General features: G+C 29.6%; 3 protein-coding genes across 3 annotated transcripts; 1 reads left to right on the forward strand and 2 right to left on the reverse strand.

Annotated features, from left to right (window-relative positions):
- Positions 1-1365: 1365 nt before the first annotated feature.
- On the reverse strand, positions 1366-2684 carry LOC113387782 (RNA-binding protein 34). The gene is made up of 2 exons (XM_026625158.1): positions 2624-2684; positions 1366-2550 (listed from the first exon to the last, which is right to left on the reverse strand). Exon 2 carries the CDS (start codon positions 2546-2548, stop codon positions 1454-1456), a length of 1095 nt encoding a protein of 364 aa, XP_026480943.1. The 5' UTR covers positions 2549-2550; positions 2624-2684; the 3' UTR covers positions 1366-1453.
- A 3135-nt stretch (positions 2685-5819) lies between these two features.
- Positions 5820-15830, forward strand: LOC113387694 (methanethiol oxidase). The gene is made up of 9 exons (XM_026625056.1): positions 5820-5935; positions 6041-6204; positions 13305-13496; positions 13566-13725; positions 13787-13898; positions 14308-14600; positions 14953-15140; positions 15427-15692; positions 15776-15830. The coding sequence occupies exons 1-9, from the start codon at positions 5926-5928 to the stop codon at positions 15822-15824; spliced, it is 1434 nt and encodes a 477-aa protein (XP_026480841.1). The 5' UTR covers positions 5820-5925; the 3' UTR covers positions 15825-15830.
- Positions 7518-8739, reverse strand: LOC113387695 (actin-related protein 2-like). The gene has a single exon (XM_026625057.1). The coding sequence runs from the start codon at positions 8700-8702 to the stop codon at positions 7518-7520; it is 1185 nt and encodes a 394-aa protein (XP_026480842.1). The 5' UTR covers positions 8703-8739.
- Positions 15831-16796: the final 966 nt, after the last annotated feature.

A 16796-nucleotide genomic window follows, 5' to 3' on the forward strand; every position in this document is an offset into this window, starting at 1 on the left:
ATTTTTAAATTTTATTGGACTGGTAGATCTAAATCATCTTAAAAAATTAACTAGTAGTGCATTGCATCGTGCCTTAAGGCAAATTGCTGGAACTTCCCGTACCGAAAGCTAACTAATTAAAAAAAACTTTGCAAAACTTTGAAGGAATTTTGAGAAATTATGAAATTTTTGAGAACATTTGACTTTTTTGAAAAAAATATTTTTTTTATATCTTAATCTTTTTGTATTTTGATTTTTTTGTCAAAAATCGCACTGCATTGCTGATTTGGAGTCGAAATATCAAAGCGCGTAAGCGCCGCAAAGTCTAACGTCAACGTGTAAATATTTGGTACAGAACCCATATAAATGTACACAAAATTTGTACTTATTTTGTAATCTTTATAAAATATCTGATGATAAGATGTACATATGTCTAGTCTAATGTTCATTTTTGACCGCCAAATGGCATTATTTTTTACTTTTTTTGTTGGATCTCCGGAGACGCTGGGCCTGTCTTTCCAAAATTTGTACCAGTTGTTCATTTCTTCAGTACAAGTAAAATGATTTTTGAATTATTAAAATCAGACGCTTCGTTTTCTTAAAAACTGAGTTTTCGTTCTTGGCACTCTTTGCCCCGTATCTTCAAAACGTCCTCTTATCAATAGGAATCGAATGTTTTTTGAATAATTGAAATCGGTTGAGCCGTGCTCCCGAAATCGTCGACGAAAATTTGTATCCGCAAACACACACACACGCACACACACATGCAATCCATCCATGCATCCATTTTTTCTAAGAATAAGGTAAAAATATATAAAAATATTCATTTTCGTTTTTTTTGCAATTACTAAACTTAGCCTACAGGAAGTTAATAAAACATCACATACATTTCATGTGCTAGAAACGCTCTGTTACAATAGTATTGGCAAGAAAGATCAAAAATAATCTTTTAATTCCCATAGTAAAAATAACATTAATTAATCAAAGTTATTCACATGCAGTAAACATATAATGTTTACAAGTTGATTTCGGTTACTCCTGCTAAATAAATTGAAATAGTTAAGAATGATATAACTATTATACTTTCGATATTATACGATATTATACTTTCACAACTCAGTATTAAACTGATTATATTTTATTATATTATATTATTAATCAGTAAACTGATTATATTTTTTATCATTTTAAAGGTCTCATTATCATGAAAATAAGACATTTTTTTTTTACAATTTAGTTTTAACACAAGAAGTACAGAAGAACAAATATTATAATTCGACTTAATAGAAGATAAAAGTAGAAGTACATATATGTACATAATATTGTCTAATAGATAAACTTTGTTTAATATGAAATGAAACATATTCTTATTTAGCAACTGTGCTGATTTGTTTTATTTAACAATTATATATTTAGTTTCACAGACAGATTTATAAACATGTAGAGTTTATTCCAATAAAACTATATTGCATATTTACACTTTAGGTTTTGGAGCCAATCTTTTAACCATTTTTTTCTTTCTTAATTCGCCTTTATTGATACTCTTTTTCTTCTTTTTCTCAGATTTAGTACCTTCAAAAACAGTTTTTCCTTCTATTTTCTTATCTATTTTTGGCTTTTTACTAGAATCATCAGACTGATTACTCAAAGATTTTCTTTTCAAGTCTCTCTGTGTACGATTTCTTATTTTATTACCAAATTTGTCACGTTTTTTCATATTGTAAGGTTTATTTAAGTTTTCTTGAGATATAGGCTTTCTATTCGGATTAGCTTGTATTCTTTTAATTCTAACAGGCCTGTCCTTAATCAGCGTCCCATCTAATTTCATTGCTAACTCAACTGCATCAGTTGTTGCAAAATTAACATACCCAAATCCTTTGCCCATGCTTGTTTTTTTGTCTCGCACAATTCGTACTGATTCTATTTTCCCACAATCATTAAAAGCAGTCCACAAATGGTCTTCCTCTGTAGAAAAATCTAGATTTCCAATAAATATAGCTTTAGTATTATCATGCAATCCCTTTTCATTTGTCGCCATATCAACCCTCAAGTGATGTTCTTCGATAACAGTTCCATTGGCTTCCAAAGCTTTGTTTGCTGATTCTTCTGATTTAAAACAAACAAAAGCATTAATATTTGTACGTTTTGGATGAAATTCTTGCTTGATTATGGCAACTTTCTTAGAAGTTTTTGGATCTGCTACAGGTGCATTACGAAATCTTACAGATTCAACTTCTCCGTATTTTACAAACAATTTTTTCAGTTGTAATTTCTTTAGACTATGAGGAAAATTACCAACAAAAATAGTCCTTTTTAAAGCACTATCATCAGCTGAATTAGCTTTAGTAGGTGTTGTTTTCTCAGTACTTTCATCATCATCCACTTCTTTTTCTTTATCATTTTCAACTGTTTCATTTAATCTCCGAAGCTTTTTCCTTTTATTTTTACCAAGATTAGAGTCGCCAATCTTTTTAAATTTGGGTGCAGGTAAAATAGTTTTTTGAACATCTTGTTTTGGAGTATCTGAGCCTGATATAAGGTCTGCTAAGCAACCGATTTTGTACTCCATGTCTACAAAGAAGTGTTTTATGATAAATTTGAGGTTATAAATTTATAAAACTAGTATATACCATTTCTTATTTACCTTAGTTATATATTAATTACACTACAATCACAAAATTTACTTAATTTACGAAAATGTAACATTAATGTAAACAAACACGTGTTATATATAAATAAAATCAAGAATGTAAAATTCGCAGCATGTTTCGTTTACCAAAAGCGACACGCACGCTTGCAGCGGAATTAAAGTGTACTAGTCAGCGAAGACGTAAACCTAAACATGTGTTAGGTAAAACCATAAATCAGAGCTTCTTAAACTATAGGTCGCGACTCCAAATGGGGTCGCGGGCAAAAATTCTGGGGTCATGAGTGGTTTTAATATCAAATATTTATATATTTATCTCGTTTTATAACATCACGTCTTGATTTTTGTATGTTCTCAACGAATTCTTAAACTACATATATACTTTAATATATATTAAAGTACATATATGTATGTACGTATATTGTTACCAAATATATAAAATATTTAAAAATATTAATTTTATTATTTTATATTTGTGGGGTCATCACACAAACTAGCAGTCATAAATGGGGTCGCCAAGAAACTCGCAATCGTAAATGGTGTCCCGAAGGACAAAATTTTAAGAAGCCCTGCCATTAATAAATAAGCATAAAACCTAAATTTTCTACCATGCTTGTTCATTTATGGTTCCTACCGTTCCTGCTTATAATTTTTAAATATAAAGCTTATAAATCTGATTTTAAAATACTTTATAAAACATCATATAATACACAAAAAATCTGAGAGTAAACATAATTATTAGCTCTACTATCATATAATTATTTATATTTATAAAAGATAAATATTAATAATCATTTTAATTATATCTTTCTACGATGTTGATACCATAAACGCAGTTATGTTAACAATGCAACAATATTATTGTATATGATTAAGAACTCGCATATTTTAGGTGTTGATTTTTTAACTCCCTGAATAAGATCATGTTTATGTTTTCGCCAGAAATTCCAATTTGCAAATGTTATGATTTTTTGTCAATCAGAATAGTTTGACACCAAAGTGAAAAAAGTAGGTATTTGTGTTTGAATGTACCGGAGCCAAAATTTGAAATTTATCGACGTTTTCTCAAAAACGGTTGCATTGATTTTAAAAGTTTAAAAGACATATTCGATGAAACTTGATAAGTACTTGCTTTTATTAGTATTTCGCTATGATCAGTCGAGCGGTTTCTTTAGAATTAACAGAAAAGTGCATTCATTCACGCTTGAACTAAAAATCTTGCACCAATTTTAAATTTTCAAGATCTAATTGATAAATCAGTTCGAAATGGTTGCATTGAACCATTTGGTGATTGATTATAGAGCTTGCCCTTAACGATCAACCAAAGCATTATAGATCTATGAAAAGTGGTTTAATTATAGAAATTCGTCTAAGTTTGAGACAATGGTCCGTGTCAAAATTTAAAACTTCTGTATCGCCACTAAAAGTGGCTAAATCTCAATTTTATTGGTCAAGTCAATTATTATTTACAATTGCCCTAAAGAAAAATGCCACTTACTTACAACTAGTTAACTTGTCATTTTAACACTTTAATTACCTTTACTATACAAAATTTTCATTTGCGTGTACATATTATCATACATTATCTAATTGTTAATATACATAAATATTTGCAGTACTCTTAACATACGCTTTGAATTTATACATTATTAATCTTGCTTTTTTTTCAAAGCATTAACATAAACGAAATATTTCTCTTATGTAATACTTGTATAACACTAATAAATATATGAATTTTTATAAAAATAAATAGCTTTTCATTTTATTTTATTTTTTTATGATTTTATTTTATTTTTTTATGATATAATATAATGATGTTATCTTGATAGACTTTACTGCAGTATACAAGATATATTTATAAGTTCAGAATTTTTAACTATACCACGGTTTAATATCCATTTATGATAAAATATTTAGTAAATTAGTGGTGAATGGCATGGTGCCTTAAGGCAAATTGCTGGAACTTCGCGTACTGTAATAAAATATTCGAAGAATATTAAATGTTTTCAAATATATCATTATAAATAAAATACTGTAGCTTTCATTATTCGTGTGTTATAGACAAAATATAATAGCTTATAAATTGGACGATGATGTTCATATAAGTTTACATGAAAAGTAAATATTCCAAATTTAGTAATCCCCTTCAAAAACGGGTTGAAATGACAAATCTTGTCTAAGAATTATTTAAACTGAGTTGCAAAGTTAAAATTATTTATTTCAAGTATTTTAGATAGAAATTAAAATTAAAATCCAAATTATTTTCGTTATTAAAAAAATTGTAAATTAAAAAAATTGAGATTTTGAAATATTTTTTTTTATTTTTTCCAAAATTGATCGTTTCGTCAACACAAGCAAAAAGTTTTTTGAATCATTCAAACCGGATGGTTCGTTCTCTCTTCTTCGACATTTTTTACACATTTAGCTCTATATCTTTGAAACGGCTAGACCTGTCCTTGCCAAAAACTAATCACCACTTTTCCTCATCATTACGAATTGAATGTTTTTGAATCATTCCAATCGGATGCTCGGATCTCGTGAAAACCGAGTTTCCATTTTCTGCACTATTTGCTTAGAATCTCGAAAACGGCTGGACCCACCTTTCCCAAAACCTAAGCAGCACTAATCTCCATTAGTAGAAATCGATTGCTTTTTCAATCACTCAAATCGGTTGAGCGGTACTCCCGAAAACGTCGACGAAAAATTGTATCTACACATACAAACACATATCCATTTTTTCTGAGGTATACCAAAATGTTCAGAAGTCTCTGAAACGTGAAGATATGCAAAAATTTGTATTTTAGATTTTTGGTCCAATACTGTAACTTACCCTACGGGAAGTTAAAAATAAATCAAATCAAATATAAATTAATAAATCTATTGTTGTTTCTTTGCATTTTTTATCTGAACAATCACGTGGAATGTGATTTAAAAATGCGCCCATTAACTATATCTTTTTAACAGCAATTAAAACTTGAACTGTAGTGCTGACTGGCATTTTACAAATGACAACTCATCCTGGTTGTCCTATCTCTATGCGATTATTATAATTTCTGGAATACTAATCATTTTTTTGTATCCTTTTGAAACCATAATTTGTTTTCAAATTTTTTATCATTTTTTAACTGTACACAGTCATGTTTTGATCTTTACACTCCAGAATGTACACAGAGATAACCTTGAACAGATGATTCTCAGTTTTGTATATGAAACGTGCTATGTATATATCACATCAAACAATAAAATCAGTATTTGCCGCAGATTGAATCCAATCATTCAGTTACCAATAAACTTCAGCCATGGCAGGAGGTATGTGAAAAAATAAATATAAAATGAAATATTTGTTTAAAAATGTTTGTTATTGCTTGAGCTGATTTATATGATATTTTGTAAAATAGTTTGATTCTTTTAAAGAATGTTGCACAAATGGACCGGGATACGCCTCACCCTTAGAGGCTATGAAAGGGCCCAAGGAAAAATTATTATATGTAGTTTGTGTTCAACCAAATAAAGATCATGAACAAGGTGACTATTTGGCTACTATAGATGTGGACCCAGAGAGCCAAACTTATCAACAGGTATTTTGAACCAAAAATTTATATATATATATATATATATATATATATATGTGTGTGTGTGTGTGTGTGTTTGAGTGTGTGCGCACGTATATTTAGCAGCAGCTGATAAAAATTTAATTAAAAACCATATCATTTTATTTGTAAATATATTTATTAAAAATGTGAAAACAGAAGTTTAAAATTTGCTGTTTATATGAAGTAAGCAGATAATAAATCTATTATTTGCCTAACAAATTTTTGGTTGATTAGATATTGATAACTATTTCTGCATGCAATTATTTGGATACATGTGTTTGTATATATATATATATATATATATATATATATATAGTATTATTTTTGGAAATATGAACACATTGCACTATTTAACAAAAATATTAAATTTCCAAATCTTTCGAGACTTTGGATTGTCTAAACATTCTCTCAGTTTTAAATAATGAAATGTTTGTGCAATTTATGATCATATTTAAATAAAATCCTTTATATATTACTCTAGATGAGAGAAAACAAACCCATTGATAATTTAATAATTTAGTCTAGTTTAAGACTCGAAATATTTGCAAATTTAATAGACACATTACATTCACTAAATTGTTTTTGATGTTGGGGATGCCTGAACGAATTTTATTATATATCTTTCATTATTCGAAAAACCATTATATATATATATATATATATATATATATATATATGAATTTATAAATTTCTAAAAACTCTCATACTATATTTTATAGATATATTGCCCAATTTTTAAACTCAAATAAAATATATCAACATCAAATTCAGAACTATACAATGTATATATATATATATATATATATATATATATATATATTAATAAATATTTTTCCACTAGTGAGAATATTATGTGTATCTTATGAGTCAATATCCTACATATTTTTTTAATGCTTTGCTCTATATTCGAAAACTATAAAAGGTTTACCTAATTCTATTAATACGAATTAATAACAGTATAAAATATAATAATGAGATCATCTCCTGGCATAAATAAGTTAATTACCTTAAAAATATAAAAACTTTCATTCCAAAAAATCATAATTTAAATAATCGATAAATATTTTTAATTTATAAACTAAGATTGCTATATATTATTAATGAAGATTGAAGTTATATAGTTCACTTATTATATAAATATTTCATCTTCATATTATGAATACGTCAATATCACTTAAAAATACAAATATCAAAATACAAATCACACAAGTACCGTTACGATACTAAATCTTTAAATTTTTTATTTAAATAAAATAATAAATAACATTAATACAACCTGTTACTTTCCTCTACACGTTCTATGCTGTTCTGGCTCCTAGTTTGCTCAATACTCTTAAACCTTGATCATTATACTCTTGTCGAGACATCCAAAAACTATCTCGGTCTTTCATCACTTCTGCTAAAACTGCACCTCCTATAAACACCATATCCTTTCGTCTTGGTGGATCTTCAATACGAATTTTAAATTTGGCTAACTTATCAATATCATTCTTTAATACTCTTTCTAAGTATAATTGTTTGATCTCCCTTTCCAAGCGACTTGGTAAACCTGGAAACATTGTAGAACCCCCCGATAAGACTATATGCTTGTATAATTCAGTTCTCATATCTATTTCAGCTGATTGTATTGTATTGAAAACCAGTTCAGCTATTCCTTGGCCTTCAATATTTATTAAATGAGGTTGAAATAAAGCTTCAGGTGCTTCAAATCTTTCACCTCCTACTTTAATAATTCTTCCATCTGGCAAAACATAGGGTTCGACAAGCACTGTGGTTTCTAAAGCAAGTTTTTGTTCTTGCTCTATATCATAACCAATATAACAAAGTTTTTCTTTTACCATTCTTATGGTTTCAAAGTCTGCTGAATGGTTAAATGCATATCCTCGTAAAAGTAATAATTTTATTAAATACCTAGTAATATCACGTCCTGCTATGTCTAATCTTCTTGTTAAGTGCGGCAAAGCAAATTCTTCGTATACTGGACATATATGAGTTACACCATCACCTGAATCGACTACCACTCCACTAAGCAGTCCTTGTGCATAAAGTGTTAAAACTGCTTGTATTGCAATGTATGCTGAATCAAAACCATATTTCTCAAACATTACTTCAATCATTTTCTCACGATTTTTCAATGGATTCATTGGTGGTTCTGTTAACAAAATTTTTGTATTACTCGGATCTAAATTCATCTTCTGTTTGCCAAAAGTGTAGTCCCAAACATGACACATATCATCCCAATTTCGGACTACCCCGTTTTCCATGGGGTAGCTTACTTCTAAACAAGATCTCTGTGCAGAAGCTTCATCACCTATCATTAAATCTTTGATTTCGATATCGCCAATTTTACTGTCAGCCCTTATAATAGGTCGTCCAATTAAAGAAGGGAAAATGTAAGCTGGAAAATTACCCCCGGCATAACCGCATTTAACAAATCCGGTGCCATTGTCACATACAATTACACTTCGGCCTTTGCTGTCCATATTTGTATTGTTTTATTATATCAGTAAATACGGAATTAGCGGCTTTGAAATAGTTTAAAATGAATCAAGAATTTGGAACCATTTTATATGTTATTTGAGGTTATGGACCCACGGATTGTCAACAACATTGTCAACTGTCAAATTACACCGGCAAATAATAATATTGATGCCAACATATGAAAGGACTCGTATATGTATTAAAGTGTATATTTGTTGATTTATATTTCGATTTGATTGTATATCTATTATAATATAATATTATCTAGTATATTTTTGTTATTATTGTATTATTACAAATCATAATACGATTGTAATACCAAATTTAGTTTCAAATACCCGATTACTAAAGTTCATTAATTTTCATTTCAAATTTTGCGCCATTAATTTGAATGCCAAAAGCAGCGCCCTCACGTCTGCCAACTTCTCTTTCGGCGGCAACTTCATGCTGGCCGAATTGTTAGCAAGTGTCAAATTATTATCATATTTTAATGGGCCTTGAAGAAGATACTTTCTGACTTAAAATTTTCTCAACAGCTTTAAATTTAAATTACTAAATATTCTTTGCTACTGGCTATACATTTAATAACATATCATCTGATTATCGCATTGACGACAGCGATGATGTGAGAACATGAATAAATTTATTCATAACGCTTAAGCGTTTTTATTTGTAACATAACAGCACTTAATTATGTTTAATACTTTCAATAAGCAAATAAACAGTCTCTTCATAACCATAAATAAAAGGCTTTAATTATGAAAAATATAACAGAACATCGCTGTTCTCATATTTATGTTTCCCATACAGCTAATATTTGACCACAGTTATAAACCGTTTGACCGCTACGCGGCGCTGTCGCGCTTTTATATTTTACTCCTAAACTACGCAGCGCTGTCGCGCTGTCACTTCAGTTCGAGTTAGTCAGTCTGCATGGGAGGTCGTTTGCGCTCATGCGTTTTTTTTAATTAAAAGTATACTTTCTCAATAAAAAATACTATAAATCAGTTTTATCTTTGAAAATATTTTTTTTATAATTTTTGTACGCATTAAAATACGTCACCATGTCGAGTGATGATAATATTTCGGATACTGAATTGAGTTCAAATTACACATCGGAGGATGAATTATTGGATACAGTTGATGTAAGCACCTTCTTATCTATTAATATGGATGCAAGTAGTGATGACGAAAGTGCAATAGATCAAAAAAGAAAAAGATTGAGAAGGGATAGTGAATTGTCTTCTTCTTCAGAAACTGAAGATTCAACATTTACACCCATTGCACCAACAAAAACATTTTCGAAGGCGACAGATGACTTTTCGGAAACACCTGGGCCAAGGCGCGCTCCTCCATCAAATGCCAGTCCCATTGATTACTTTAATTTATTTTTCACACCATCACTTCTCGAAAGCATTGTTATAGAAACCAATAGATATGCTTCGCAGTTCATACAATCGCACGATCTTTCGGATAATTCACGAATCAAGAAGTGGACGGAAACTAATGTTCAAGAAATAAGAGCTTTTATAGCAGTTTTGCTAGAAATGGGAATAACGAAAAAACCAACTATGTACTGTTATTGGAGACAGAATTCCAGAGTAATACCATGGTTTGGAAAAATGTTTGCCAGGGACAGATTTCTGTTGTTGCTCAAATTTTTCCATTTGGTAGACAATCAATTACTAGTTGCGCCAGGACATCCGGATTATGATCCTTGTGCAAGATTTGAAATGCTTGTAAAACACGCAAATACAGTTTTTCACAAGCATTACGTACCATATAAACAATTATATATTGATGAATCATTAATTGGTACACACTGCCATTCATCAATAAAGCAGTATCTTCCTAATAAATTACACCACAAATTGGGAATGAATTTCTGGATGCTATGCGACTCAATTACAAAATACTGCCTGGGATTTTATTGTTATAAAGGCGCCAATAATGAAGAAGACAGGAATTTGGTTAAAAAAAACGGACTTGGATTTTTAGTAGTTGAACATTTATTGGAAAATTATCTAGACAAGGGTTATCATTTATTTACGGATAACTTTTACACAAGTTTACATTTAGCTAAATCACTTTTAAAAAGAAAAACCTACCTCACGGGGACAATCCATCCAAACATGAAGGAAATTCTCGCAGAAGCTAAAAAAGCTGAGGCAGGTGTGCCAAAATATTTTGCTAATCAAAATATCTTGATGTGTTCATTCAAAGATAAAAAAACAAAGCCCCGTCCAGCTATTTTGATTTCCTCCAATGCAAATTCTAACAGTGTTAGAATAATAGAAAAGAAAGGCAATTTCGAATATACAAAAGAAACACCGAGTATGATTCACGACTACAAAATATATATGAGAAAGGTAAACGAAGGAGATGAATCTGACAAAATGTTATATGCGAACTTAGATGAGCGAAGAACTTGCAAATTATGGAAGAAGGTGGTTTTCAACATTTTTGGAAGAATGGTGTTGAATGGCTATATCTTATACAAATCTAACACCACAGAAAAAACAATGCCTCGGCTCAAATTCACATCCGCTATTATTGGACAAATCGAGGAAGAATGGATGACCTTCAGAAATATGGAAATTGAAGAATCAACTCCGATGCCAAGCTTTGGGTTAGAAAAACTGCCTGGACGCAATTTACGCCAGTGTGCGGTCTGCAGTAGTAGAAAATATGGAATAAAACGTTCTAACCTTATCTGCTGCCGTTGCAAGAAGGGGCTACATGGACTTTGCGCAGGAAAACATAAATGTTAAACTTTTTTTTTGTTTTATTAGCTTTAATTTTTTTGTTATTCAACAATTGTTTGCATTAATTCTTTATATACAAAATGTTAAAAGAAATACGTTTATCGATGTATTATTGAAGAAAATATAATTTTTAAAAAATAGTTGTTTTTTTATTTTTCAACAGCGATGAATGTTTCCAAGTATTCCCAAATTGTCTATATTAATTTTAGAATGGATTAGAAATCTATGAAGTTTTGCACACATTTTAATATAATACATGTACATTTTTAATAAAATTTGTGTTAGTAATTTATATAGAACTTTGGTTTTGCTATAAGCATATACCACTCTTCTTACTAAAGATTTTCAGAATCGAGCGACTTTTGATAATAATCAAATTATGCATCCGTTTAATCATTTAGTATTTAGGTTAACCAATGGGTATTAATTATTAACCATATTGTTATTGGGTATTAGTTAATACTGGTATCCTTACTGACGTCGGCTGCGGTTATATATAATATTAAAGTCGTCGTGTATGATTTTATTACAAAAAATCTTAATGAACCTTTATGATACAACTCCTACAAAGAATTCTTAATTATTTAAATTGCATGCTGGATAAGGCCAACCAACGTTTATATTACTACAATACCCTCAGAGTTGAGTGCTATAAACTATTCCATATTGGTTTAATTATGGTCTTATATAATAATAATAAATAGTAGTCTGACCGAACGCAAGTCAATGATATGAGAGCACCACAAAATCAATGATTTTCTTCCCCTCCCTTATTTTTTATTCTCATTACCGTTTTATTATTAGCAATTGATGACCAATAATGACTTTATATTCGTTTCTATGAATTTTTCTTCCTGATCCTGTGATTTGGCTTTCAGTTCTCTGTATTTCCTCTTCTCGCGTAAGCCATCAATCGCCTACATTCTTCTTCTTCCTATTTCTTTCAGTCCTTCTATTTTGCCTTTAATGACGTCGTGAAGGAGGCACTCTTTTTACAGAATGGGTCCGATCCAGTTTCCTTTTTTTTCAGGATCGTGCTCAGTAGAGTCCTTTCTTCGCCCACTCTTCTTAGGACTTCGTCATTTGTTATCTTGTCAGTCCACTTTATTTTCTCCATTCACCTCCAGCACCACATTTCAAAACACTACATATAGTTCTTGTCGGCTTTTCTTAGAGTTCATGTCTCTGATCCGTACAGAGCTATGCTCCAGGCATAACAATTTATCAGTCTTTTCCGCAAGCCGAGACTAATAATAAATTTGCTCGTCAGTAGTGTTCTCTTCTTCGTGCAATGATCTTATACATTAGTATTTTATTATCAGAAAATAATTTAGAATTTTGAGCAAAGAGCTAATTTAAGAATTTCAAATTAAGCTTGATTCGCTAATTTAGTTGCTCGAGCCGAACAATAATATGGGTAGAATTAGAACGGACTGATATGATTTTTTAAGTGAATTAGATCTGCATATATGGGTAGAATTAGAAAGGACTTGATATGATTTTAAAGTAAATATGAGCCGTGAAGTCACGACCTCTATATGCAGCTGTAAAGAGTTTTATTTACATACATGTGTGATGATAATTAATTAAAGATTTCATTGAAAAAGCTTCATTACTTTTGAGCCATATAAATGTTCAGTGAAGTTGATAAATAAAGAGGCTCAATAGGCAACTAATCAACCTAATAAAAAATTATGCAAACTTCAATATTTGCGCTATAAAACGAATATTGACAATTGCCAATAAAAGAACTTAATAATTTCTATTAAGTTAATTAAAAGTAATTTATATTAAAAATACACGAAGTTAATAATTTATATTAATTTATGTCTCCTATAGGTAATACACCGCACTTTCACAAATAACAAAGATGATGAGTTGCACCACAGTGGATGGAACATATGTTCTAGTTGCCATACCGGATCCTTGAAAAATGGTGTTCGAGACAAACTCATTTTGCCATGTTTACATTCCAATAATATCTATATTGTTGATACGGGTAAAAATCCAAGAAAGCCTGAAATCGTTAAAGTAAGAACTTTACAAATTTAGCAGAATTTGCTTTGCACAAATCAATTATAAAAGTTTTATGTACCCTAGGTTGTAGAAGGAAAATCAATGCTTAAACATGATGTTAGTACACCTCATACGACTCATTGCCTTGCTTCTGGAGAAGTTATGATTTCTACATTAGGAGACAGAAATGACGGAAATAAAGGAGATTTCTTTTTGTTAGATGGCAAAACGTTTGATGTTAAAGGTAGTTTCAATTATATCTCTTTTGAAAGCTGGTTAAAACTAATTTTTCAATTATTATGCAGGAACTTGGACTAAAGGCGAGAAAAAAGCGTCGTTTGGATATGATTTTTGGTATCAACCTTATTGGGATACAATGGTTTCTACTGAATGGGGTACTCCAAAAGTGTTCAAAAGGTAATAAATTCATTTTGAATTTGTAAACATTTGCCAAGACTGATTTTACCAAAACTACCAGACCAATGCTAAATCATTTGTTTTGACTTACAAAGTTATGCTTCTTCTCAAGCTTTGAGCATTTTTAGACCGCTGTATTTAGCTATAAGTCTATCAATATGAATAATATATTGTTATTGAAAATTATTTTTAATGTTACTGATCTGCAACTATAAAAATAAAAATTAGCAACAAAAGTTATAGAGCCAAATGTGTAAATAGTGTGGAGTTTGCTTCATATTTGCAAAAACATTCGTCATCAAAGAGTAAATGTTCAAATTCCATCCCAACATATTGCTAAAAAAATGTGGCATCAATCATTCATTTACAACAAGTTTTAATATAGAATTCGAAAACATTTATCTTTTAGGGGATTTAGAAAAGAAGATCCTGGAAACCCTATGGTGTACGGAACCAGTTTAAATATATATTCATGGTCAGAAAGAAAACTAAAACAAGTAATTAATCTTGGCACAGAAGGAACAGCACCATTAGAAGTGAGATTTCTACATAATCCTAAAGCTGATGAAGGATTTGTAGGATGCGCCATTTACTCAAATGTGTATAGATTCTTTAGAAAGTCTGACAATACATGGGGTACTGAGAAAGTGATTAGCATACCACCTAAAAAAGTTGAGGGATGGGTTGCTCCCGTTATAACTGGTACGTGAATTTATTATTCCTAAAGTGCCTTAGAGAATTTTTCTTGATCTTTAAACTCGAGTTTACAATACACTAATTTCGAACTTAAATTATTTGGCAAATCACCTTATAATATAAATTTTCTTTTAATTTTTGTACTGCAAATTGTAAACCAATACTTACAAGACAAGTTTGATGTATTTTTTAATTTTTTGTGAACATCAATGATTTATGTAGAAATTCAAAGTAGTATGAGTTGATTGTGGACATGTAGATGAAAACGTGGTACAAAATTAATTAAATTACTAAATTTAAGAGATTAATAGGAATTATAAAATATAAATAAAATCATAAAATATTACACTTCTTTCAGGTATCATATCAGATATTTTAATTTCACTCGATGATAAATATCTATACATTAACAACTGGCTCCAAGGAGATGTCCGCCAATATGATATTACAGACACAAGAAATCCGAAATTAACTGGCAAAGTTCAGCTTGGAGGAGTTATTGTTAAAGGATCAGGTGTTAAGCTTATTGATGATGAAGAATTTCCTGTGAGTTTTTATTTTTTATTTTTCATTTTTTCATTTCATTTTTTCATTTCATTTTTTCAATATGATTATGAGTAATAAAATATTCATATTTCCATATTTAAATTTGTTCCAATTTTTAATGTAAACCATTCAAACAGAAACAATAGTAAGATCAAATGTTTCAATTTCTGTAAAGTATCTGAATGTACTGTATGTATAGTTTGCTATGAACAATAAATCGAAAAAAATGTTTCAATTTAAATATGAATTAAAGATGAAAATTAATTTTTAACTTATTTTATTAAAGGAACAGCCTGAGCCTACGATAGTAAAAGGCCGGCGCCTATTCGGAGGACCACAAATGCTCCAACTTTCTTTAGATGGCAAAAGATTGTATGTCAGTACAAGTTTATACTCGATTTGGGATAAACAATTTTATCCTGAAATGGTTAAGAATGGTGGCACCATGGTGAAAATAGATTGTTTGGAAGGAGGTGGCATGAAATTGGATGAAAACTTCTTGGTTGATTTTGGAAAAGAACCTAACGGTCCGGTTTTGGCGCATGAAATGAGGTCAGATATTAATATCTAGATTTTTTGGAAATTTAATTATATGAAGAAATAACTTTATTTAACATTTTTGTTATATATTGTAGGTATCCTGGGGGAGATTGCACTTCCGACATTTGGTTAGCTAAAGATTAAGGACCAAATAAAGCTAAATTTTAATATTGCTAAATATTCTTATCTAATTTGCAATATATTTTTGTATTAAATATATATTATTATATTTTGAATTTTGTAATGAGATTTGCTAAAATATAGAAAATATCTATATAAAATTAGTTTTATTTATTAATGCATGCAAATTTAAAACACTGAAACCGTTTTCGTTATGGGTAGTTAGCATTTTTCGCGAGCATAGTGATATGAAGTTACATTTCATCTCGATACAATTTTTGCAGATTTGATTAATTATTAACTATAACACAAATAAATATTTATATTATTACAGTTGCAATAAATAATTACTCTAGTTTTAGCATTAACTACTTCACATCAAAATACAAAAGATTTTATACGAAAAAGAATTACACAGAAATGTATCTACCCACGAACTAATTTATTCGGTTAAGAATGATGTTAAAATTCAGTAGATATTGTTAGAAAACGTAAATTATTTTATGCAAATCTTTTTACTAGTCCAGTCATTTAAGCTTAAATGAGCTTAAATTAATCTCAAGAATTAGTAAGAATCTCAGAATTCGAGATACCCAGCTGTAAGTCTGTAAATACTTGTATATTGGCACCCTAAAGTTGTCTCAAAACCTACATATGATAGGGTGTTAATACTATATGTAGGTTTTGAGACAACTTTAGGGTGTCAATATACAAGTATTTACAGACATAGCTTGATATTTCGAATTTCGAGGTGAACTTACTATAATTATATGAAGAGATTTTGCAGATTAAAATCTAATAGATTAAAAATATAAACTTTTCCACAGAAAGTTAAAAACGCTAAAGTAAATTAAAATTTTTTATTCATATTGTTTATCATAACTAAATTTTCATTACTATAACATTAAAATATGCAAAATTACAAATGTTTTTATATTGCCAGAATTAAATTGAAAAAAAAACGTATCATTGCATAAGTATATAACGACAAATTGA

The sequence above is a fragment of the Ctenocephalides felis genome, unplaced genomic scaffold (assembly GCF_003426905.1).
Source record: "Ctenocephalides felis isolate EL2017-DRISC unplaced genomic scaffold, ASM342690v1 CF-g0.4_SCAFFOLD_03572, whole genome shotgun sequence".
In the NCBI taxonomy this organism is placed as follows: domain Eukaryota; kingdom Metazoa; phylum Arthropoda; class Insecta; order Siphonaptera; family Pulicidae; genus Ctenocephalides; species Ctenocephalides felis.

Bases quoted from the DNA above. Each gene is read 5' to 3' on its own strand.
- LOC113387694 (XM_026625056.1), top strand. The intron at 13,497-13,565 runs GTAAGAACTTTA...TATGTACCCTAG, and splicing joins GAAAGCCTGAAATCGTTAAA to GTTGTAGAAGGAAAATCAAT. The intron at 13,899-14,307 runs GTAATAAATTCA...TTTATCTTTTAG, and splicing joins ACTCCAAAAGTGTTCAAAAG to GGGATTTAGAAAAGAAGATC.
- LOC113387695 (XM_026625057.1), bottom strand. From the start codon at position 8,702: ATGGACAGCAAAGGCCGAAGTGTAATTGTATGTGACAATGGCACCGGA.
- LOC113387782 (XM_026625158.1), bottom strand. From the start codon at position 2,548: ATGGAGTACAAAATCGGTTGCTTAGCAGACCTTATATCAGGCTCAGAT.